This window comes from Alternaria ventricosa (assembly GCF_023758065.1).
Source record: "Alternaria ventricosa strain BMP 2768 chromosome Unknown scaffold_16, whole genome shotgun sequence".
In the NCBI taxonomy this organism is placed as follows: Eukaryota; Fungi; Ascomycota; class Dothideomycetes; order Pleosporales; family Pleosporaceae; genus Alternaria; species Alternaria ventricosa.
Window position 1 is genome coordinate 822,169 of NW_026055696.1, and position 21,952 is coordinate 844,120.

General features: G+C 53.4%; 6 protein-coding genes across 6 annotated transcripts; 3 read left to right on the forward strand and 3 right to left on the reverse strand.

Moving 5' to 3' along the window:
- Nucleotides 1-1,320: 1,320 nt before the first annotated feature.
- Nucleotides 1,321-4,167, reverse strand: J4E93_008439 (uncharacterized protein; the record flags this gene model as incomplete). The annotated part of the gene is made up of 6 exons (XM_049346338.1): nucleotides 1,321-2,201; nucleotides 2,249-2,433; nucleotides 2,482-3,386; nucleotides 3,433-3,700; nucleotides 3,750-3,990; nucleotides 4,161-4,167. 6 exons carry the CDS (start codon nucleotides 4,165-4,167, stop codon nucleotides 1,321-1,323), a joined length of 2,487 nt encoding a protein of 828 aa, XP_049196739.1.
- A 1,649-nt stretch (nucleotides 4,168-5,816) lies between these two features.
- Nucleotides 5,817-7,282, reverse strand: GSK1 (Glycogen synthase kinase 1; the record flags this gene model as incomplete). The annotated part of the gene is made up of 7 exons (XM_049346339.1): nucleotides 5,817-5,956; nucleotides 6,004-6,208; nucleotides 6,264-6,457; nucleotides 6,506-6,860; nucleotides 6,915-6,998; nucleotides 7,047-7,219; nucleotides 7,276-7,282. 7 exons carry the CDS (start codon nucleotides 7,280-7,282, stop codon nucleotides 5,817-5,819), a joined length of 1,158 nt encoding a protein of 385 aa, XP_049196740.1.
- Nucleotides 7,283-12,059: 4,777 nt separating this feature from the next.
- Nucleotides 12,060-13,594, forward strand: J4E93_008441 (uncharacterized protein; the record flags this gene model as incomplete). The annotated part of the gene is made up of 3 exons (XM_049346340.1): nucleotides 12,060-12,191; nucleotides 12,241-12,702; nucleotides 12,755-13,594. 3 exons carry the CDS (start codon nucleotides 12,060-12,062, stop codon nucleotides 13,592-13,594), a joined length of 1,434 nt encoding a protein of 477 aa, XP_049196741.1.
- Nucleotides 13,595-13,939: 345 nt separating this feature from the next.
- Nucleotides 13,940-14,997, reverse strand: J4E93_008442 (uncharacterized protein; the record flags this gene model as incomplete). Its single annotated transcript, XM_049346341.1, has 2 exons — nucleotides 13,940-14,955; nucleotides 14,994-14,997. The coding sequence occupies 2 exons, from the start codon at nucleotides 14,995-14,997 to the stop codon at nucleotides 13,940-13,942; spliced, it is 1,020 nt and encodes a 339-aa protein (XP_049196742.1).
- A 3,715-nt stretch (nucleotides 14,998-18,712) lies between these two features.
- Nucleotides 18,713-19,816, forward strand: J4E93_008443 (uncharacterized protein; the record flags this gene model as incomplete). Its single annotated transcript, XM_049346342.1, has 1 exon — nucleotides 18,713-19,816. The coding sequence occupies one exon, from the start codon at nucleotides 18,713-18,715 to the stop codon at nucleotides 19,814-19,816; it is 1,104 nt and encodes a 367-aa protein (XP_049196743.1).
- Nucleotides 19,817-20,252: 436 nt separating this feature from the next.
- Nucleotides 20,253-21,710, forward strand: J4E93_008444 (uncharacterized protein; the record flags this gene model as incomplete). The annotated part of the gene is made up of 2 exons (XM_049346343.1): nucleotides 20,253-20,862; nucleotides 20,911-21,710. 2 exons carry the CDS (start codon nucleotides 20,253-20,255, stop codon nucleotides 21,708-21,710), a joined length of 1,410 nt encoding a protein of 469 aa, XP_049196744.1.
- Nucleotides 21,711-21,952: the final 242 nt, after the last annotated feature.

Sequence of the window (21,952 nt, forward strand, 5' to 3'; positions counted from 1 at the left end):
CCTCTGCTCAACCATGCCCTCACTCCTCCTGCTCCTCAATCCCATCTTCTGCACCTCCTCTGCCAGTCTCCCCGCATCGTCCATGCCCGCCTTCCGCCTCTTCCTCTGCCGTTCTTTCTCGTGGAACTCGCGGTCTAAGCGTATGTGCGCGTATCGCTGCATGTTTAGTGCGAACGAGATGAGCACGTTGCCTATTATGGCGGTGATGATGCCGATTAGACTACTCCAGTTCTCTGTGTATCCGCCGCCGCCTCCTCCGCCTCCGTGGGCGTCTTTCGATATCCATGATAGCGCGGCGTAGGGTGTGGGTGTGGGTGTTGGTATTAAGCTCTGTAGTGCTGTCGCTGGGCCTGCAGCGACGGGGTGGCTGGGTGGTATATGCATCGTTATCGCCGTGGGATGGGAATTCTCGAGGGAGCTCGTCGTCTAAGCAATAGCTTCGTCCGCGCGTCGTGCTGTATCGCCGCTCGTCCTCGTGGAAGCTCGTTCGTTGGGGGTGCTTCTTCTCCGTTCCCTCGGTTCTATTCGTTTCGTATCGTAGATTGCGACAAAGAAGCTATGTACAACGAAGGGCGTCCAACGAAGGCAGTAGTACAACGAAGGCACAAGAAATGGAGCAACAATAATTATATGCGACCAAGGATACAGGGCGGTGACAACATGTTGTTTTTGCCCAGAAGTTTCGGCGGTGCTACAGAGTCGCGGCCCGTCCGTGGCTGCAAAGTTGGGCTTGCTGGCTTGGGTGGTCGGCTTGGAGCTGGTGCCGTATGCCGCGCGACATTTTGCAGGGTTCACTGATGCTGGCCCACGCTAGCCGTCACCGTGCATGGTGGATCCGTCGACTCCGGACGACGCACGAATATCATGGGGATGAATCTCATTAATAAACATACTTGGGAAGTAGAGGCGGTTCATGTCTGCACGCTCGTGCCTGTCGCAACTGTCCAACCCCTCACACCACAGGGATAACATGCGACAACACTTCTTCTGGCGGTTCTGCAGCGGATAAGCAAAAAGCGCCTCTGCTCCCTACACTGGTCAAACTGTAATCACCAACACTCGTCATAGAACGGTCTCGAAACCGCAACACAAAAGTTTCATGAAATTTTCATGAAGATACTCATTTTGAGATGTAATGTACAATATCACGCGAACTAGATGTCCATCTTGGATGAAGAACCCCTGTGGGCGCATCATCCTGCCAGCCGACGTGCAAGTCGATAACCCATTAGCACTTGGCCTGATACGCCACCGATGAATGCAAACGCTATCCTTATGCTTTTGTAGAATCTGATATCGTGTCCTTCAGTGTGGAATGTTTCAAGCAAGAGACATCTGCGCCTCTCCGTTGGTGGCCTCGGCAACACCATCGGCATCCTGCTCCATGCTCTCAGCGACCTCGTCAGGCTCAGCAGCAAGAAGTCTGATGCGAGCTTCGACCGCCTCTTCGCCGACGACAGACTCTTCGACCTGCGCCTTGCGGATGAAGACAGTCTGCCAGCGCTTGCCCCAGGCCTTGATGAGCTCGACTTCTTCTTCGGTGAGCGAGCCATTGGACGACTTTTCAATCAGAACGTCAGCGGAACCCTCTGCGACACCACGCATCGAGTCTTCAATGTACTTGAACAGCTCGCGAGCGTTGTCACGGTCCTTGGCGAGGGTGGCCTCAACCATCTCAATCTGCTCTTGGGGAAGGCCCTTCTGGAGACGGGCTGACGCGATCTGACGGTTGCGGTTGGTAACCTTGGCGACTGTGTTGCTAACCATCTCAAAGACCCAGCTTTCGGTCAGAGCCTCGCCAGCTCCCATGTGGCTACCGAATACCCACTGAACGACAGTCATCGGCGCAAGAATAGTATAGTTGAGCAGAATATCGATGATGCGGACCGCAACACCAGGCTGGTCTTTCCAGTACTCGACGACGCTTGCAACAATCTGGCGACGTGCAACCTCGTTCTGCGAGAGCTCCAGTAGCCTGTCCTTGCCGCGTTCAATGCAAGACAGAACGTGGGACAATGATTTCGCTCCCAGCCGGCAGATGGCGGTGACGAAGGCGTCAGTCGAAGGCACGAGGACTTCGGTAATGCCCTGCTCAAGAGCCTTCTCGTGAATGCTGTCGATAGTGACTTGAATTTCTTCGGCGGTAGCCTTCTTCCTGAGTTGACTCAGAAGCATCTGACCTTCAGCAGCGTAGGGGGTTTCTGGGGTATTGTTAGCGGGATGCATGTTACCTGCGGAGTATACATACGTTGGTTGTCGTATTTGAAGTCAGGGCTGTTGTCTGCATCTAGACGCTCAGGAATCATGGTGTGCATCGGCTCCGGCAGCGTTGATCGAATGCGCTTGGCAAAGGACAACCTTATCTCCTTGTCCAAAGTCGCAAGAATGAAAGCTTTCTTCGGGTGCAGGTTAGACAGCTCAAGATCCTCAAGCCTAAAGTTACGTTAGCGCGGATCCACAAGCAAAGAGAGATGAACATACCACTCAGTCCACCTCCAGCGGAACTCGAAGTTGCTAAGATGGTGGGAAAACCAGTCGAGGAATCGGTAGCCTAGCTCGAGATCCATCATGGGCAGGTTCTTGTAGATGGTACGGATGGCACGTCCGAGAGACGGGGCAATAGCAGCAGGCGCGACCTTGCAGCACTGTGTGATGAGCGCATGGTAGTATACGAGCTTGTGTTCCGCACTGGGCAACTTGAACAGTTGCGAAAAGATGGCGTCGATGATCATATCCTCTGACTTGTATTGAATCTTGTCACCGACCAGCTCGCGGAACTTGTCGAAAGGTGAGCCGCGCTTGGCAAAGATGTCGACGGACCAGTAGCAGTCAACATCGACAAGGAACTTGGCCACCATTTCACGGTTGAAGTCGAGCTGGTTGATGGTGTCAACGATGGCATCCCGAACAAGCGATGAGGCAATATCGGTGGTCTTGGGGACGGTGTCGACTTCCTGATCAGCAAACAGGGAAAAGTACGCCTCAGGGAAGACAGGTCGTGGGCCAGGGTTAACAGGCGAGGGAATGGTGAAAGTGGGGAAGGCATGAATCTGAGGAGCCGTGGGCAGGGCGTCGTCTTCCTTGGCATCCGCCCTACGCAAAGCCTCGAGGTCGATGCGTGGAAGGCATCTCAGCTCAAAACCAGACTCGGCTTCAGCTGACAACTGTGCTTGAAGAAGGCCAATGACGCTGTGGTGGTCTACCGGCTTTGACTCGAAATCGCCGACGTAGGAGTGGATGAGGCTCTCGATGGGAACCGCATTGCTCGCCACGATGCCGGTGTTCTTCAGTAGTTGTTGCGCTTGTTCGTGGAAACGCTCTCCTCCAGCGACGATGGCGTATGGAATGGTAAGTAGGATGATCTTGACGAGTTCGATACCGACAACCTAGCACTGTTAGTAGAGTTCCCACATTATCATCCGAAGATCTTACATCGTTCTCGTTGGCACTCTGAAGGTCAACGACTGTGTCGAAGAGTTGTCCAAGGAAAGTGAAGACGCCATCATCCTCGTAGAGCGACTGCAGGCATGCGAAGAACCTCAGGAGCAACTTGAACTCTTTCCACTCGCCCGCATTCAGCGCCTCCTGTGCCCGGTCTCCGACGCGCTTCATGGCCTCGATGGTGATTTGTGGCTTGACATCGTTGGCGTAGTAGGCGACGGCTGCGACGAACGGGATCTTGAAGGGCTGCTCGATGATCCTAAGTCCGTTAGTGAAATGGCAAATAATGGAGGATTGACTATACGTACAGCTGTACCAAGACGTCGAAGAAGTCAGAGCGGAGACGCTCATCGTCAAAGTGCTCTCCAAAGTACTTTGCGATCTCGATAGCCTCGTCCTGAGGAAGCTTGGTGGAGCTGGCAATGTTCAAGAGCAGTCTGCGCAGCTTGGGGAACGGCGGCTCTTCGTATCGGCGACGTGGACCTCCATCATCGTTACGGCGGCGCTGGGGTCCGCGACGGTCATCACCGCGGTAGTGGTTATCGTCATCTGCGCGACGCTGTTAGTACAGTGCAAATGCCAGATACACAAGCCAGTCTATGGGGTAGGGAGGATAGCCTCGGCCTCGATTTGATGCCCGTTACAGCCATCGAATCAAAGAAGCTATCCAGCCCACCCATGCAGCTTGCGCAATCACTTATGCTAGGACAAGTGCAGACTCACCATCGCGGCGGCGCTTGTTGTTTCCTCGATAGTTTCCACGATCGCGCCTGTCATCACGTCGGTCCTCGCGCCTATCATCGCGCTCTTCTCTGACGTCTGCATCCGCCATGGTTGCGACCAAGACTGCGCGTGCCTTCTCTTCTAACGTCTCCGGAGAATCTTCCCTCAGTTGCGACAAGATTCTTGTAGAGTTGGCGCCGAGGTCGTCGTGATCGTAATATACGGGCTGACGCGGGGGGCAAAAGTCGCCGTGTCGATGATTATACACACGGTTGTGGAATGGGGCGGTTCGGGTGCGATGTTGGCGGATGGTTCGCGATAGTGAATCGTCGAGTTGGCGCGGAAGTCGCACTGGAGCTTGCGCATCGAAAGGGTTAGCGGCATTTGCTCCCGTTCCAGGCGTATCTTGGCGCTCGGTCCATGCACTCTCGACGTCAACGTCCATTGCCGAATCATTGAACGGTGAATTGTCCCGAACAAGATGTTGTTGCGCTTCCTCATCGGTCAACTTGAGCAGGGCCATGCGATCTGGCGACATGAATGCGGAATCCATATCTAGGTTATTCATTTTGTTGAATTTACCTGGATTTACCGTGATGCTGTTGACTACTGGTTTGCAACTGACTAACTCGTCGATTGAGACTAGTTTATGCTAAGAGAACAGATGTAGAAGACAAGATCAAGGCTATTTATGCAGCAGGATCACGCATACTGAAGCGAGCAAGGTGAGGCTGTCAGTAAAGGTAGACCATGAATACGATAACCCTATGCTTATCTCCTGGTAAAGGCAAGAGGTAACATGTATGGATTCAGACCACCATCTTGACGTCTCAGACGGATCCCTTAATGCGTGGATGAAAGAGTAGGTATTGCTCTGGTTGCAAAAAATGCACCATCCCACAGAATATATCACAACATTTCACATCAATTCGGAAAGGTAAATGTGAAAGGAATCTCCGTTATAGAAAGTATGCTGAGAGGTGGGCGAATAGCAGGATAGTCATTGTCCATTGGACATTCGTTCCGCTGCAAATGCGCAGTGCCTCGCTCTAGTCCTTGTCCGAAACTAGCCATCCATTGACCAGCCCGTATGATCCCATCCTAGGGATAGCATTCCCAAGTTCATAAAAGCCCCATCGCCCGATGCGCAGCCCGCCGAACTCGTCTTAACAGAAAGAAAACTCCCGCATGCAACCCAGGTGACGCATAGTAACCATTGTTGAAGCATCGGAATCGGATGAGCGAGACCCTTCCTTCGTATCCCATACTCAATACATCCCGAATTTTGCCCGTTCCTCATTTCCTTCATAGTTGCAACCTGCTGCACCCATTCGTCATCTCAAAGGGGATCGAAGGAACATCATTTGCCGTGCCGGTCCATTGATCATTTCGCGTAAACGGGGATGCCAACAATCCCCAAAGAAAAGCAAGCCAGGTCATTCTTTGTAAAGGTGAATGTCGGTATCATTTCAGACGCGCTCATATAAAGCAGGAAAGGGTGTGCTCCTCGTAGTATACACCTGATAAAACCGACGCCCAATTGAGACTCCATTTTGCATCTCTCCGGACGGAAAAGCTTTGTGCTCCGGTCCAGAGAGGATCAGAAGCCGCCGCATGAATGAATGGTATCGTGTCGTGTGATAGCAGAGGGCTTAATCCAGCCTGGCTATCATCTGATCCCGCGTTAATGGCTTGAAGTTCGGCGATTCGAAGTCGAGGCCACGGGCGGCTAGTGTCGCGCGGATGTGCTGCGGTACCAGCTGGTTGTTGAGGTGAGGAGCGATGGACAATTCTGCAAACATTAGACTTTGCATCTCGTAGGACTCGAAACAAACTTACCGTGGTGAGTGAAGTTGTATAGCTCAGGCATATCACGAGTGGCTCCGTTGGGGTGACGCGAGTCTGGGAGACGCGTGTTCGGGTCCCTCAGCTCGTCAAAGAAGGGGTGTACCATGGCATCGATGGCCGAAAGACGCTGAGTTGGCGTGTACTCGAGGAGTTTGGAGATCAAATCGATCGCGTTGGGATCGGCCTTCCGGAACACCTAGCCCATGTAAGTAAAGATCACGCGGCTACCGGAGACGCATCGCTCAACATACCTTACTGAACGGGTGAGGCTTAATCTGGGGGAACTTGTGCTCCATGTAGTTCGGGTTCATGGTGCGGATCTGGTCGCGGGTGGGCGTTCCTAGAACCTTGATAATCTCCACCAGCTGGTCAATACCTGACTCTCCCGGGAACAATGGCTGTCCAAGCATGAGCTCCGCCATGACGCAACCCGTAGACCAGACATCTGTACAATATTAGCACGGGCTCCCGCTCATTACAGCACAACACATACCGATCTTGGTAGTGTAGTTTGTCGCTCCAAAAATCAGCTCAGGCGCACGGTAGTACCTGGAGCAGATGTACGAAACGTTGGGCTCGTTCTCGACCAAGATCTTGGCGCTTCCGAAATCGCACAGCTTCAGGACACCGGTTGAGGGGTCTAGCAGGAGGTTCTGGGGCTTGATGTCCCTGTGGCAGATACCCTGCGAGTGAATGTAGGCGAGCGAGCGGAAGAGCTGGTAGATGTACAGCTTGACTTCGAGGATGGGCATAACCGACTTCATCTTGTTGAAGTAGCGCGAAGCACGGTACACGGTCTCGGGAACGAACTCAAGCACGAGATTCAGGTACACCTCGTCTTTCTGTGGCTGAAACGGTTAGCTACACGAAATGCACGCACGCGCTTGCTTGCAGACACGTACCCGCTCGCCGTTGTTGTAGAAGAAGGCCTTGAGCTCGACAATGTTGGGATGTCGGACAATGCGCATAATCTGGAGTTCGCGGTTCTGCGAGGGTCAGCTGGGGCTGCATGTTATGATGGCGCGCACACGCACCTTGAAGCGCTTGTCTTGCAGGACACGCTTGATGGCCGCATCTTCACCACTAGGCGAAAGCTTGGTCTGGAAGACGACGCCGAAAGAGCCGTTGCCGACAATCTTGCACTGCGTGTATGCGAGGTCCTTGTAGTCGCCGGTCAGGCCGTCCTGGACCTTTTCGCGGATAACTTCTGCGGGAGGGTGAGCATGAGGCCAATTACGCGGCGGGTTGACGGGGGGCACTTACCACCCATTCTTAGCGATGAGAAGGCCGATGGCCGGTTCTGGCTCATTGTTTGGTGTTATGCGTGTGGGAGGGGGTCCGGCAGCGCTGCGCGGATTGCTGGGGAACTGGAGGGCGGGCGGCAGGGGAGTTGAGTGTGGGCGAGGAGTGGTGTCGGGCGGGCTGAAGCGGAGCAGATAGGGTTGTAGGCGCGAGGTCGAGTGTCAAGAGGGCGTGGTCCCGCGTGCCGTCTGTGCAGTACCAGGTGACGCTTGTTGTGGCTGACGGAGCTAAGGAACAAGGAAGGCGCAGGTCGACCCCTCAGCAACGATGCTCGGGCGGCAGTCACAGCAGGTGGTGGGAAGGGGGTGAAGGGGAATTGAAGGCGGAGATGGAGAGCTTGTGAAGGTGCGAGGAAAGGCGACGATGGGGTTGAGTGACGGCAGTGCTGGGGATTAAGGGCGGGGCACTGCTAGTGCGAAATTGGGTGCCAACGTGATCAGAAGGCCTGCAATTCACCTACTTGTCAGCGCAGACCAGCCCAGCGGCGTCTAAGCTGCTCGAGGGAGCAGCGTACAGTAATCGCCCGGTGCAGGAATCACGGACCTGCAGGAAACGGGGGGATGGGATAGGATGCAGATGATAGCTTCTCGTGGAGCCTTATAGTAATACACATACACAGGGCTGCTCTGCGGCGGCAGGAGCATGCGACCGCGCCTGCTTGAAACAGACGTCAGCACACGACAGTGAGTGTGCTCTGCCAGCCGTCGCCAGCGGCCTCACATACGACATCGCCAACATTCAACATGACCATTGCGTCTGCAGCTGCGGACGCCGGCCTGCACGTGAGGCATCAGATTTCTTCCCAGCACGCCGTCATGCCGCCTGAAATGAGCTGCACCCACTTGCTCGCTGGCGCGTGGCTGAGACGCACTCCAATCATGGCCGGGCCTTGCTGTGCTTATACTAACCTGGCCGTACGAGCTGTGAATACCTGCCCGGCGATAGGCTGCGCGGCTCTAGCAGGCAGTGAGTAGCTGCTATGCTGCGTTTGACATGCGACGACCGTTCCCATTGAGACGTTACCAGGCCATCGCCGCCGTTACCATGGCCTGAGCAAGACCCTCTTTCTTCTCCAGGGCCCACGACGCCTCTGCCTTTAGCGAGCGTCCCTCAACACTGTGCGAATGCTCGACTCCGTCAGCCAATTCCATGCTGCGGACGCCTGAGCGCCCGCGGCAGCAATTTCATGCACCGCGCTGTTCGAGCAACCACAACCTTGTCTTTGTTTGCACCACAGCCCGTCAATCAAAGCCGCCGCCGCCGCACTTTCGTGTCGACGACGTACCAGGACACTCGCGAGAGTACAGGGGTCGGTAGCCGCAGAAAAGTCTTCCGACTGGCGTTGAAGAAGCTGATATCCGACTCAACAATATGGCTTTTTCCAAACTTTGACCGCACCCTTGCGGCCTGCTGCAAAACCAAATCCCCCTGCACGCCGCCCTGTCGCCTCGTCCTGCTGCATCGTCATTCTGCTCGAGGCCCCGGCCACGCCCTCGTGGCCTGCAGCTCCACTTGGAGGGCAGCTGATGTTCTCTCGCGCGCTGGTCCTGGCGCCCCCCTCTTCGTCTACAGCCGAATGCCCGGGCGACCCAGAGGCGTGGCGTGTTATTGTGGTGCATATCCTTTCACAGCCGCCCAGCCCAGCGACTCACTATTCCCTTCTGGTCTCGTGAAATGCCACTCCACCGTTTGTGCACGCTTCCATCTTGACCGGCAGCCAGCTGCACCAAGCGGATGCGGATCAAGTCAACGACACCGCTGCTCTCGGATGTCCAGGGCCCACTGGCCGGTGTGAACCACTGCTCGGTGCGGGTTACACACGCGCACCTTTAAACCCGAATCGGCCGCACTTGCAGCAACCGACATCGTTGCAAACTATTCATGACGCTTGTGTTCCCCTCTTCGCCTTTCCCGCACTTGGTGCTGCAAGGCACGTGCAAATCGCGCGCGCAACATGTTCCAGGCGCCGCCAACAGCCATGCCTCGAACGACAATGGACATCACGTACAAGTCCATCTGCAGCCTACTGAGATAGATCGGGCTGAAACAATTCCTACAGATTTTGCATTTGGCGCTTGCTGTGTGGGTAGGCTAGTCGAGCTACACTATCGATGCCCGACTGCCGCTCATACGTCAACATGCAGTGAGCATGCCGTTCGGAAATCCGACCCACCCTATTGGCTTTAGTCATGTGACTTAAGGGCTCTTGACGGCGGTATTCCCAGCCGCTGCAGACGACCGCTCGACCTTGATAATAGCCAAAACCAGTGCTATGGGCCCCACTATTGCCGTCATTACTACCCATCCTCTCCCGTTCTTCTCACCAGCAGTCCAAGGTTCCTTCCAGCCCGAGCTGGGCGCGAGCACGCTCTCTTTGAATCCGTCACTTGACGTTTGCTCAAGCTCACTACGGCCCGAACCACTCCTAACATGAAAATAGATTACAGGCCCCGAGGCGTCGTAGATCAAGCCATGAAGCACCACATCGGTCCACAGCGACACTGTGTGACGAAGCCTCCCGCTCTGTCTCAGATCTGGTGGCGGGAGTCTATATGTAAAGCGACGAACAAGAATACGCAGACCTAGACATCTGGACTTTATCAGCCTGTCGAACTCAGATACGAGTCGATCTGCGCGACCACGATGTGTACCCCCAATCCACTTCAGGTGAAGCACGCATATGGACTTCAGCCTTACGGAGTACCCGGCCGACTTGTCATACCCGACGATCGGACTATGCCGGTCCACCTATATGGTTGAATACTCGGAGATTTTCATCGCTGATAGCGCGCAACCATGCGGTACAGGATGAGCATCTATTTTAAATGAAGACAATAGAGTATGCACGATGGTTGTACCACGAGCTGTATTCGGCTACCGACATCGGCCGGAGACCTCGCCACTCTCGTCTGCAGCTGTCATGTCGGATCCGTAGCAGCTCACTCAACATCGCGGTTACATCGTCACGGTTGAGCGCACACATCTCATGCATTCACCCGGTTCTGCACCGGAATAGCGACACGCAGCTGCCCGGGCGGATGATACCATTCTGTCAGTCGACTCGTACGCCCAAGACTATTATTGGCTCTATCTGGTGTCAGTGTACGCCACAAGCAGGCGGGACAACCGACTCAGATACCTTTTGGTCGTTGTAGGAAACATGCCGCGGGTACAAATCCACGCTCACGAGCAGAAGTGTAACCCTCATGTTCCCAATTTCATCATTTTGTTACCAGGCTACTAGCACTGCTATTGGATTGTTCGACTCACAGTCTGATTTCTTGGCACTAAGAGCAGTTACACAAGATGTTTTACTCGTTTCCTACAACATACCCGTTTGATCCGGTCTGCGACAAGCAACCCTTCCGAACTGAAGCCCAGCAACGAGGATCGAGCAACGTTAAAGCCTTTCGATTCATGTCACCGTTACAGGTCTATCCTCATCACAAGCTGTACGAGGTAGCACCCTTCACATTTCGCTACGACGTTGCTATGAGATTTATACAACGTATACCCGACTTCAGCTACGTATCAAAACTGCGATGTAGAATCAGAATCGAGTCGCTCACGTTTCTCTCTGTCGTAATGACTAGTCACTGCTGGCTATCAAAGTTCATTGAGTCAGATTACACTTCAAGTCGTGATCTTCTAAGAATCTTCGATGGAGTGCCAGGATTCACTCAAACCTCGACCATAGTACATCGTGACATGGATATGACAGCGTGAGAAAAGCTGCAAAGAACTCTCGGAACCCCTTCACTACCGGTATGGAAACCAATCATTTTCTGCTTTCGAAAGCCAGAACGTCACTGGATCCAGCTTCTCGGCTCTCAAACGCCCCTCAAGCACCTCATCACTGATTGTCCTTCTTCCCTACATACCCTGGATTAGGCCCTTATAATGAAACTCCCAATAGTCCTCCAACACACCATCAGGGTGTCCAAACCATATATCCGTCAACTGCCGTTCCTCAATCATCTCTTCATAAACACGCATGCGTCCTATATCCCCTACGTCCCAGGTCTCCCAACCAGGGATTTGAAACACCATGCTCTCCTCGTCCTCGAGGATAATGGAGGGAGATGAGGGTGATGATGATTTGGTCGATGAGCTCGTGGGGGAGGGCTGGCTGCGATGTCATCGCTGGCAATTGGAGATGTGGCTGCTGGGCGGATTTATGGTAGGTGTTCGACTACTAGGCTTGTAGCTGCTGAAGCACGATAAGTCAATTAGTGATGCATACTCGTGTTAGGATCATGGAGTCAAAGACCCTCTAATAAGATTCAATGAACTCTATAACGACAATTGTACAAGTGCTGAGATGGCCTGCATGAATTCCGATAGCTACGTTGATATACTCATGCAATTCCATAGCCTCTTGCGGAGGTTGGACTGTGCGCCACGCGTAACGGTGGCGTCGCGTCCATTGCAGCTATCGCCAACTCCAACCGCAGCCTCTACCACAACATGACTATCATCAATGCCTCGGCCAACGATACCCTTCTCTAAGATACGTTTGCCATCGGACACCTTGGCACCACGTCTGCGTGGTGTGAGACAGCCAAGTTACGAGGTCCAAAGCGGAGGTGGTGCATCCCGTACCTCGGCAACTCTTAGCTCCCAACATCAATGACCGAAGCAGTAGCCACGGACGACTCGTCTCTCCGCATCTTTTGTTAAACTACCCCGGATTTCCTCCCTAAACCGTCCTTCCCTACCTCATCCTCTCTCCACAGTACGCAATCATGTCTGTACCGTACGACCGCGCCTACGATCTGCTTAGCAACAGCAAGGATGGCCATATCTCCGCCTCTCAGCGCATTCCCGTCATCGCGCGGCCTTTTGTCAGCGAGAGGGCGGCGAAGACACTCGACCTCGTAGGTGACTTGGCAAGCTCCGGATAATAAAGTGCTAACATGTCCATAGGTAGAGAAGTTCGTCGAAGAAGAGTGCATCCCCGCCGACGCCGTATACGTTCGCCAGATTGGCCAGACCGTCCAAGAGCGCTTCTCGTCGCATCCCTCCATCATCGAGGACCTGAAGAAGAGGGCACAAGAGCTTGGACTATGGAATATGTTCCTGCCCAAGGCACACTTCAAGGAGGGTGCTGGCTTCAGCAACCTGGAGTACGGCCTCATGGCTGAGTACCTGGGCAAGAGCCGGACAGCTTCCGAGGCTGTCAACTGCGCTGCTCCTGATACTGGCAACATGGAGGTCATTGCCAAGTACGGTACCGAGGCACAGAAGAGGCAGTGGCTGGACCCGCTGCTGAGGGGCGAAATTCGCTCTGCGTTCTTGATGACGGAGCCTCAGGTTGCGTCGAGTGATGCTACCAACATTGAGATGACTATCAAGAAGGATGGCGACCATTACGTCCTGAACGGTCAGGTTAGTTAGCCTTCGTCTCTCACTCACCCACCACATCACTAACAACGCTCAGAAATGGTGGTCATCCGGCATTGGCGACCCTCGCTGCAAGATCTTCATCGTCCTCGGAAAGACCGACCCCAACAACTCAGACAAGTACAAGCAACAATCCGTCATCCTCGTCCCCAACACCACTCCCGGTGTAACCGTCCACCGCATGTTGTCAGTCATGGGTTTCGACGACGCACCCCACGGCCACGGCCACGTGACCTTTGAGAACGTCCGCGTCCCCGCCAGCAACATGGTGCTAGGCGAAGGCCGCGGTTTTGAAATCATCCAAGGCCGTCTTGGACCTGGCCGCATCCACCACGCTATGCGCAGCATCGGCTCCGCCGAGAAAGCACTGGAATGGTTCCTCGCCCGCATCAACGACGAGCGCAAGAAGCCGTTCGGCGAGCTCCTCAACAAACACGGCATCATGCTCGAGCGCGTCGCGCGCTCCCGTATCGAAATCGACGCCGCCCGCCTCTCCGTCCTCAACGCCGCCATCAAGATCGACGAGACAAATGCCAAGGGCGCGCTCAAGGAAATCGCTGAAGTCAAGGTGCTCGTCCCTGAAGTCAACCTCAAGGTTATCGACTGGGCCATGCAGGCCTACGGTGGTGCGGGTGTGAGTCAAGATACTCCGCTTGCGCAGATGTGGTCGAGTGGCCGCACCATGAGGATTGTAGACGGGCCGGATGAGGTGCATCTATTGCAGTTGGGTAAGAATGAGAATAAGAGGGGTCTTGCGCATAAGGTTAGGATCGAGGCGCAGCAGAAGAAGGGTGAGGAGCTGTGTAGGCAGTATGGGATTGAGCCCAGGGATCCTTTGTACCTTAACAGGACGAGTGGGGAGGCTAGTAAGCTGTAGATGGCTGTCTTGGTTATCTGGACAGTACTGCAATGATGATGAACTTGCATTCAATCTGCTGATGCTGTGAACATTATTTGTGATGCGTCTATTGTATCTTTTCGATTGAATTTACTTGGCATCGGTGATGAGGGTGTGAGCGGTGTGCAAATGTTGTGATTGCTCCTCATGGCAGGAACACGAAGTTGGAGACAGTGTCGAATTGATTCAAGAAAGTGCTCCTAACGCCCGCGGGACTGGTCTATCAAGGACGTACTGGCCGAGCTACTGTTGCACTGCCCATAACGGAAGCCACGAGAAAAGAGCCAAAAAAAAAAAAACGCCTGGTGAGCTTTTCTCGGCTCGTCAGAATAAATTCCGAAAGTCTGGGGTTTCATATCCCGCCCACTGTTCCTCCCCCATGTCGATAAAGCTGGGTCCTTGGCTAGCGAAAACCTTTGCGTATAGCTCGTCTGCGACCGCCTTTGCAGCGTACTGCAGGTTGTCTTCCGCAAACGTAATAGCACGTCGATATTGCGCGTTGCCATTTGCAAGGAGATCGGCGCCTTGACCAACGAGAAAGATCATCATCTCAATACGACCATGCTCTGTGGCGCCTTCGAACGCCGTTCTGCCATCAAAAAATGCTGGTGGCGCATTGACGTTGGCTTCTGCCTTGAGCAAGATTGTTGCGATATTGATATTCCCTGTGATCGCCGCTAGCTGGAGAGCCGTTGCTCCTGCTCGGATTGCTGGAGGCTCGTTTGGACTGACTCCCTGGTCTAGCAGATACTCTACGATTTCCTTGCTTTCCGCTTGTGCTGCCGCCTGCAGTGGTGTTCGAGTAATGCTCACTTCGGCTGGTAAGGATATGTTGGCGCCTGCTTGTTGTAACCTCTGAACGATTTCCAAAGAGCCCAAAAAGATTGCGTAGAGTAGACTAGTCATGTTACCAAATTTGTCGTCTTGATGTATAACAGTGTTGTGGTCTTTGACCAGAGGCAGAAGAACGTCAATAACTTCGCCAGTGTCATCGATTTCGGAGAAAAGACGGAATGCTTCGCCAAGTGGACTCGTGAAATTTACACTTCGTCGGAAATGCCCATAACCGTCAGGCGTGGTTCTCCAGTCCTCTTCAACGGGCCCTGTGATATCGGTGTCCATGGCGAGAAGCCTGAGAAGTCGCATGTTTTTGCGTCTTATGGCCTGGTAGAGTGCGTCTGAGCCAAAGGAATGTACCCCGTCTGGGTATCGTGTCCTGAAAGCGGAGAGTATCAACGTAATGGCATCTTCGAAGTCGCGCATGATGCATACGAAAAGGGCGCTATTGTCGAAGGGGTCCGCTCCCAGGCGCAGAAACTCTTCCAGTAAAGGGAGATCATCTGTGAATACGGCGGCGGCAAGCGGTGTCAAAGTCCACCCATCGTCCACGAAACGTGAATGCCGTGACGCAATGGGGGTAGATTGGTGCGATGTGTATCGTGAGTTGAACTGATGTGGTAGAAGAAGTCGTGCACCGTATGTCATCAATGCTTTTACTGCTGCTGAGTTCCGCTTCACGATAGCGGCGCTAAGGGGAATTATGTTCCAACAATCAGTACGCCCAGGTGGTCGCAAGTCTAGTTTCCAATCGTGAAACTCATTGAAATTTGGCCGCATGGACACATTGACAGGGTGTCCACTTCGAAGTACGCAGTCAATTGCGATTTGATCACCCCAGCTCAACACTTCAAAGAGTATGGCGTTGTTGTACTCCTCGTCTCGAGCATCCCGAACGTGATCATACCTACTGTAAAGCCCATTGTTTTCTCTCAGGATGCCGTATATATCCATACAACTCGTCAACAGCTTCACAGGTTCTAGTCGCCTGCTTTGAATCGCTTTGTATAGGCACCTCAGCGACGGCCTGATGCCCAGAGATAGGAGCTGTTCGATAATATGATGTTGATTCTCTCCCATGGCAGCTTCAAGAGCGTTCTCTATGTTCTTAAGCCTGCTAGGAATGCTTTGCAATTGCAGCAGCAGATTCATGAGCCTGCTGTCCCCAACCTGACACGCTGCTACGAAGGCGTAAGTAAAGCCAGTTGATTGATGGGCCAGTTCAGAAACATATCTCCGCGCTTGAAGTATCTCGAACGCTCCCTTGGATCGATTCGTAATGGCTTCGCCTAACGCAGTACAAGTCTCGGGCTGTAATGGGCGTCTAGATGGGTCCTCACAGTAGGGTACAATAACTTCGGCGTTGGGGTCTAGACCACGATCCAGAAACTCTACAAGGATTTTCAGATCGTTGCCTCTGACAGCACCGGTCAAGCAAACATCATCTGGCATCGCGCCCTTTGCAAGCAAAAGATCGGAGGCCGAAACATAGCTGCGTAGAACTGCGCAATACAGGGAAGTAGATAACACCTCGTTCCAAAGATCTCGGTGACCGCTGCTAGATGATGAAGCCCGATCCAAGATAGTTTCTAGTAACTCGAAGAAGGAATTGTCCAAGTCTTTTCGCCACAATATACACGGCAAAGCGCGTTTCTGAAAGAAGATTTGAAAGCTCATGTCCAGGCAGTGAGTGGCTAATAGTGGTAAATACTGTTCGTCGCACCGCGACAAGAGTAGCGCGAAGGAACTAGACTCTGATGATTCGAACTCTAGACCATGGTCAAACAACAGTCGCAAGATTTGAAGTTCAACTGCATAGCCTGGGTGTTCAGCTGGTAAAGTCCCCGCTATGATCAGCATGTGATCAGCGAACATCTGCTGATTGGGATCAGCGCCGGAATCGAGGAGGATTTGTGTTGCTTGCAGGTATCCTTTGGAACTTGTATACTCCAATGGGTAATACTGAGCATATCCTAGGGTGACGGGGCGGTCCACAAATCTCTCTCTATCCATGCTCATGATCATACCCAAGACGGGTCCATTCCCCAGAATCAGCGCTGCAGAGAAAATGTTCTGCATCAATGCCAGATTGTAGGGAGAGGGAGTGGCATTGATGATGTTCATGAGAACTTCGTTTCCAAGTGAGAGGCAATAAGTTATCCCTGTTTTGAAAAGATGGTCGAGCTTAGTCTCGGGGCTATCGAGCGCCTGAACAGCATGACCGTCGTTGACTAGTCGATGAAAGATCATGTACATGACTTGACGATCCATGCTTTGTTGGCGTACAAGTTGAAAGGAGCCTTCATGTAACATATTCCTGACTATAGCCTCAAAGGCACTGATGTCTTCGAACGAGATCATGGTGCCGAGTGATCCGAGCTTTGGTAAGCGCAAGATAACCGGCATGATCAGTGTTGCGAAACTTGATGCAAGGGGGTTTTCCGAAAGCCTGGGGGTAGCGTTCCAGTTCGTGCAAGGTAGCCATGCCGAGGTGAATACATCATCTGTACCGGGATTCGCGCCTGAAGTTGACATGGGATCACGAGAGAAGAACAAGTCAACTCCGGTATGGTGAGACGACGTAGTTAAACATATATCACCAGGCGCGAAAGCTGATGATATATCATGCAGTTCTTCGAGTGAAGCCGACGAGGCATGTGCGGTCGATGCAGGACCGAGTGAAGCACACCGTGGAGCAGAGCTGTATGATGAGGGACTATTGGTCGCAATGTTCCGTCGGATCGGGTAGGCTACGAGTTTTAGTCGGCAAATCTAATAACAGAGGCGAATCGAAGCTCTTACCTTCAACGGTCAAAATGTTATCATAATGTCTGGAATGGGGTCCCGTCTGCTTGCCTTCAGCCCTTCCTTCCTGGCCTATTGACATTCTGTTCCGCCGATTGGATGAAGGTCCATACTTGGAGAAGCCCCATTTTTTCACCCTATTCTCGTATTGTGCTTTTCTGCGCGGAAGTCAATACCCAATAGTTGGCTTATGTGACGGTGAAGCGCCTCGTCGTGCACTTACGTTGCTGAGAAATGGTACTCAGTGGACATGATGTCTTTGACCCCGCCTGAAGCTGTGAGAGGCAAGTCTTCCAGGACATACAGGCGGTGAATAGTAGGTTTGTGCAAGTTCCACTCGCACTTCGGTATGCGTTGCGTGTAGGGTTTGTCGGGCATTGTTGCGTTCGGAAAAGAGGTACATCCCCCAAGAAAGACTAATGATGTGAGGAGCAGATTCTCTGATGACCAGGCTGAACGCGGGGCACTTGTCTGCCTTATGAGAGACAGCATCACGTGAATGGCGCCTGCCAGCCCTGTTTGCGAAATCTGAAATCAGCCACGTCGTGCATGCATGCCTGACCAATGGCATCTGCAGTACTGACCGATGTATGTAATGTATATAGCAGAATCTGGTTTGATGCTTACACCCGTCGCTGATACGTTGTGATTGCTGCAACTGCGCCTCTTCAATTCAGATTTTGGCTTGCTCAGCCTCTGCTAAATGCGATTCCACTACGTCTAGCCTGATCCGATCGTGATGTAAGACTGATATCCTAAACACCAGCTGCTTTCGTCAAATCTGAACATGAGGACTGTGGCAGAAATCTGCTTTTCCAGCATATATGATGGGCGGGCAAGGACGTTGATGCGCTCAGCAACGCGTATATCTAATGATGGCCTGGTCAAAAGACAACACCATCTCTGTTCTCGCTCTTCTTGCAACATGCATACCAATGTTCATCCTGATGGCTACATGTCTGTTGCGTCAGAGAAGACGTCGCGCTAGGCAGCGATGTGAGTGACTGGACGAGGAAGCCGCGATAGCAGCGATGCTGACAAAGACAGCCCGAACAGACATTGAAGCGCCATTGGTATTGCCTCGCTTGAAGCCTCTCCATTATGGGCCGATTCGCAGGGAGTCTGCGCTCATGGCATTGATTGTCGTCCAGAGGGAGGTGCAGGTTGCGGATCGTGGGTCTTATCAGTCGACCGGAGTATGTTAAGGGAAGCAAGTGTCGCGTCTCCTTGGTTTCATTAGCTGCAGAGTGCTTGGAGAAGCCGTTGTGGAGACTTTTGGAGCCATCTGTGTAGTTGATGTTGGGCTGGAGATGAGATGGTTTTGTTACACGGGGCTGATAGCTGCCAACCTGGGCAGGTGCGGAAAGGTTCCGCTAGCGCGAACGCGTAATTGAGAGGCTCAAGCACGCGATCAATGCATTATACTCACTTCGTGCCAAACTACACGTCGACGACATGCCACCCCACAGTAGAGGGGAATCCCTTCCTTCGGGGTTCTACTCAAAATCTACGCCTAATTTGCCTACCCTGACGTCATTCGATGGGCAGAGTCGCGAGGACAGCACGATAACATCTCCTCCACGCTCGGCGAATCGTCCAGGAGCAACTCCTCTATCGCCAATATCGAATAGCGCTCTCTCTGAGGCGGCGTCTGTAGAGGACAACCAAGATGAAGACGAGGACCCTTTCATGGTGGAGGACGTAGTCAGCGCAGATGAAGAGGACGAAGAGGAGCCAGCGCCTACGTCTCGACCATTACAGACCTCTAAATCGTATAGTCACCTCCCGCGACATACTGTGACAGCGCTGTTCCCGCCCTTCTACAACAGGCCTCCGACTCCGCTACCGCCGTCTCCATCATTGACCTCGCTACTTCGCCCCGCGTTCAGCCGCCCAACCTCGAGACCCACGACACCAGACTCGTCGGATGTAGAAGGATATACGAGAGCTGGCTCGCATACCACAGGCACAAGCACACCCACGAACCTCGCGAGCTCGGCACGGCATGCGCCGACAGTACCCCGGGCCTCGCCGAAAGTGCCTACATACGAATACTATGGCTTTGCTCTGTACCTAGGCAGCTCCGCCGCGTTCCTAATGTACATCCTCTGGGCTTATGTACCAGCTCCGATGCTGCATCAGATGGGTATTCACTACTACCCGAACCGGTGGTGGGCGCTCGCGGTGCCGTGCTGGCTCGTGGTGCTAGTCATCTACATCTACGTTGCCCTAGCAAGCTACAACACGCGCTACCTCACACTACCGCTGAGCAGCTGCGAGAACCTCGTCGATGAATGCGCACAGATAGCCGTTGTCGATCGCATGACTGGGCAGATAGTACGCGACCCGGTGCTAGTCACAGACAAGCTACACGACAAGGACAAGGAAAAGGGCACTAGAGCCAGTGCACCTCCCAGCCGACGAAGCTCTTTCTCGGCATATCAATTTAGCGCACAAGATGAAGTGGACTGGAAAGGCTTTTGGAGCACGGGAACAGATGCCGTGATGGATGTGCCAATTGGCGGCGTCTGCGAGATACTCTACGGCCGCGACAGATGAATAACGTATCGTCATTCTGACTACTACTTATTCAGCGCGACTGTCATTCTCGGCCAAAGATACCTTGTGCGCGGAAAAAGCTTGTCGCGGGCAGTGGGTCGCTCTAACCCCCACTTACAACTGCCCCTCCCGAACTGCGAGATTCGGAAAGAACCATGCTTGTCAGGCAAGCGCCCCGCTACATCATGAGCTGTTTACTCGTCGGATTGGGCGGATGGCTCCTGCTATCTAGCTGCTGTAGCTTAATCCCGAGCTTGGTTTACTTACTCAGCGGGGCATGCAGCGAGATAGCTGGTATAAGTCCTTCCTGATGTCCGCTTCTACTCCTTCCCCATCCCACCTCTGCCCGTGAGATTCGCCGCCTTGCCCTGGGTTCAATTGCTTCACTCGCTTCCGTGAACAGCTTCCTTCGTTGACAAGCGTTCAATTGCCCGCCATGAAGTCTGTCGTCGCGCTTTCCGCTCTCTCCATGCTCGCTGGTGCCGAGGCAGCTGAGACCGTACTTGGAGCTTACATTTTCCACCGCCATGGCGACCGTACACCAAAGGCCCTTGCTCCCACCAACCTGACTGCTCTTGGTTACGAACAGGTCTACACATCTGGCCAGTACTACCGCTCACGTTACCTGTCCGGCGACTCCAAGATCCACGGCATCAACGAGGATGAAGTCAAGCTGTCCCAGCTTCAGGTTCAAGCACCGGTCGACAATGTCCTCCAGAACTCGGCCATGGGTTTCCTCCAGGGACTTTACCCTCCTGTCCAGACGGTTCAGACTCTTGCCAATGGCCAGAGCGTACAAGCGCCAATGGATGGCTACCAGCTCATCCCAGTCAACACCATCGAGACCGGCTCCGGCTCTGAGGACAATGGCTGGCTGCAGGATGCGTCGAGCTGCCAGAACGCAAAGACCAGCTCAAACTCCTATTTCGACAGTGAGGCGTACAAGAGCCTTGCGTCCAGCTCCAAGAACTTCTACTCTTCCATCGTTCCCTCAATGAACGGCGTGGTCAGCGATGAGCAGGTATCTTTCAAGAACGCCTACGTCGGTATGTATCGTCCCAATCCTATTGTACAAGCCAAACTAACATGAACAGTCTACGACACCATCCACGTAGCCGAGATCCACAACTCCAGCATCCCCAACTCCGATGCCCTGACCAACACCACCCTCACCCAGCTCCGCACCCTTGCCGACGCTCACGAGTGGGGCCTCGCCTACAACGCCAGCGACAACATGCGCGCAGTCGCCGGCATGCAACTCGCCGGAGAAATTCTCGAATACATGAACAACATCATCAGCACCTCCGGCTCCAAGAAGTTCGGCATCCAATTCGGCGCCTACGCGACCTTCATGTCCTTCTTCGGTCTCGCCGACTTGCAAAAGGTCAGCGACGACTTCACTGGTGTCGTCGACTACGCTAGCTCCATGGCCTTCGAGCTCTTCACCAACGCAAATGTTGACTCTGGTTTCCCCAACGGAGATGACCTGCAAGTCCGCTTCCTGTTCCACAACGGCACGGCTAGCAACACCAGTGAACCCACCGTCTTCCCTCTCTTCGGCGGTAGCGAGAACGCTGTCTCGTGGACTACCTTCCAGGATAAGCTGAATGAATTTGCTATTACGACTACCGAGCAGTGGTGCACAAAGTGTGGTAACACGGCTGGCTCTTGCGCTGCGTTCGTTAAGGACAACGGCGCTACTACTGCTCAGCAGAGTGGAAATGGCAGCAGCGATATGTCGCCTGCTGTTGGCGGTGTCATTGGTGCGTTTGTTACGCTGGCTGTTATTTTGGGCTCGCTCGCGGCGCTTATGCTGGTTGGTGGGTTCAGGCTCGTTAGCAAGAAGGCGCTTCAGAAGGGTGTTGCGCAGAGCAGTGTTGAGCCTAAGGCTTAGGGTCTGCTCGGGTGAGACGGCGTGCTGTATGGTAGTGAAGCGAAAGATGGAGAAAAAGGAACGAACAAGAGGTGTCACGATGTGTATGAGATCAACGCATGAATGAGAACGCTGAAGGGTATATTGCCAAAGTCTTAGTCTAGGTCCTTAAGGATATAGATGGTCGGCATTGACTGTCTGTCTACATGCTCAAGAACCTAGGCTAAGCATTTGGCAATGTATTTTCCGTTCATCTCTTCATT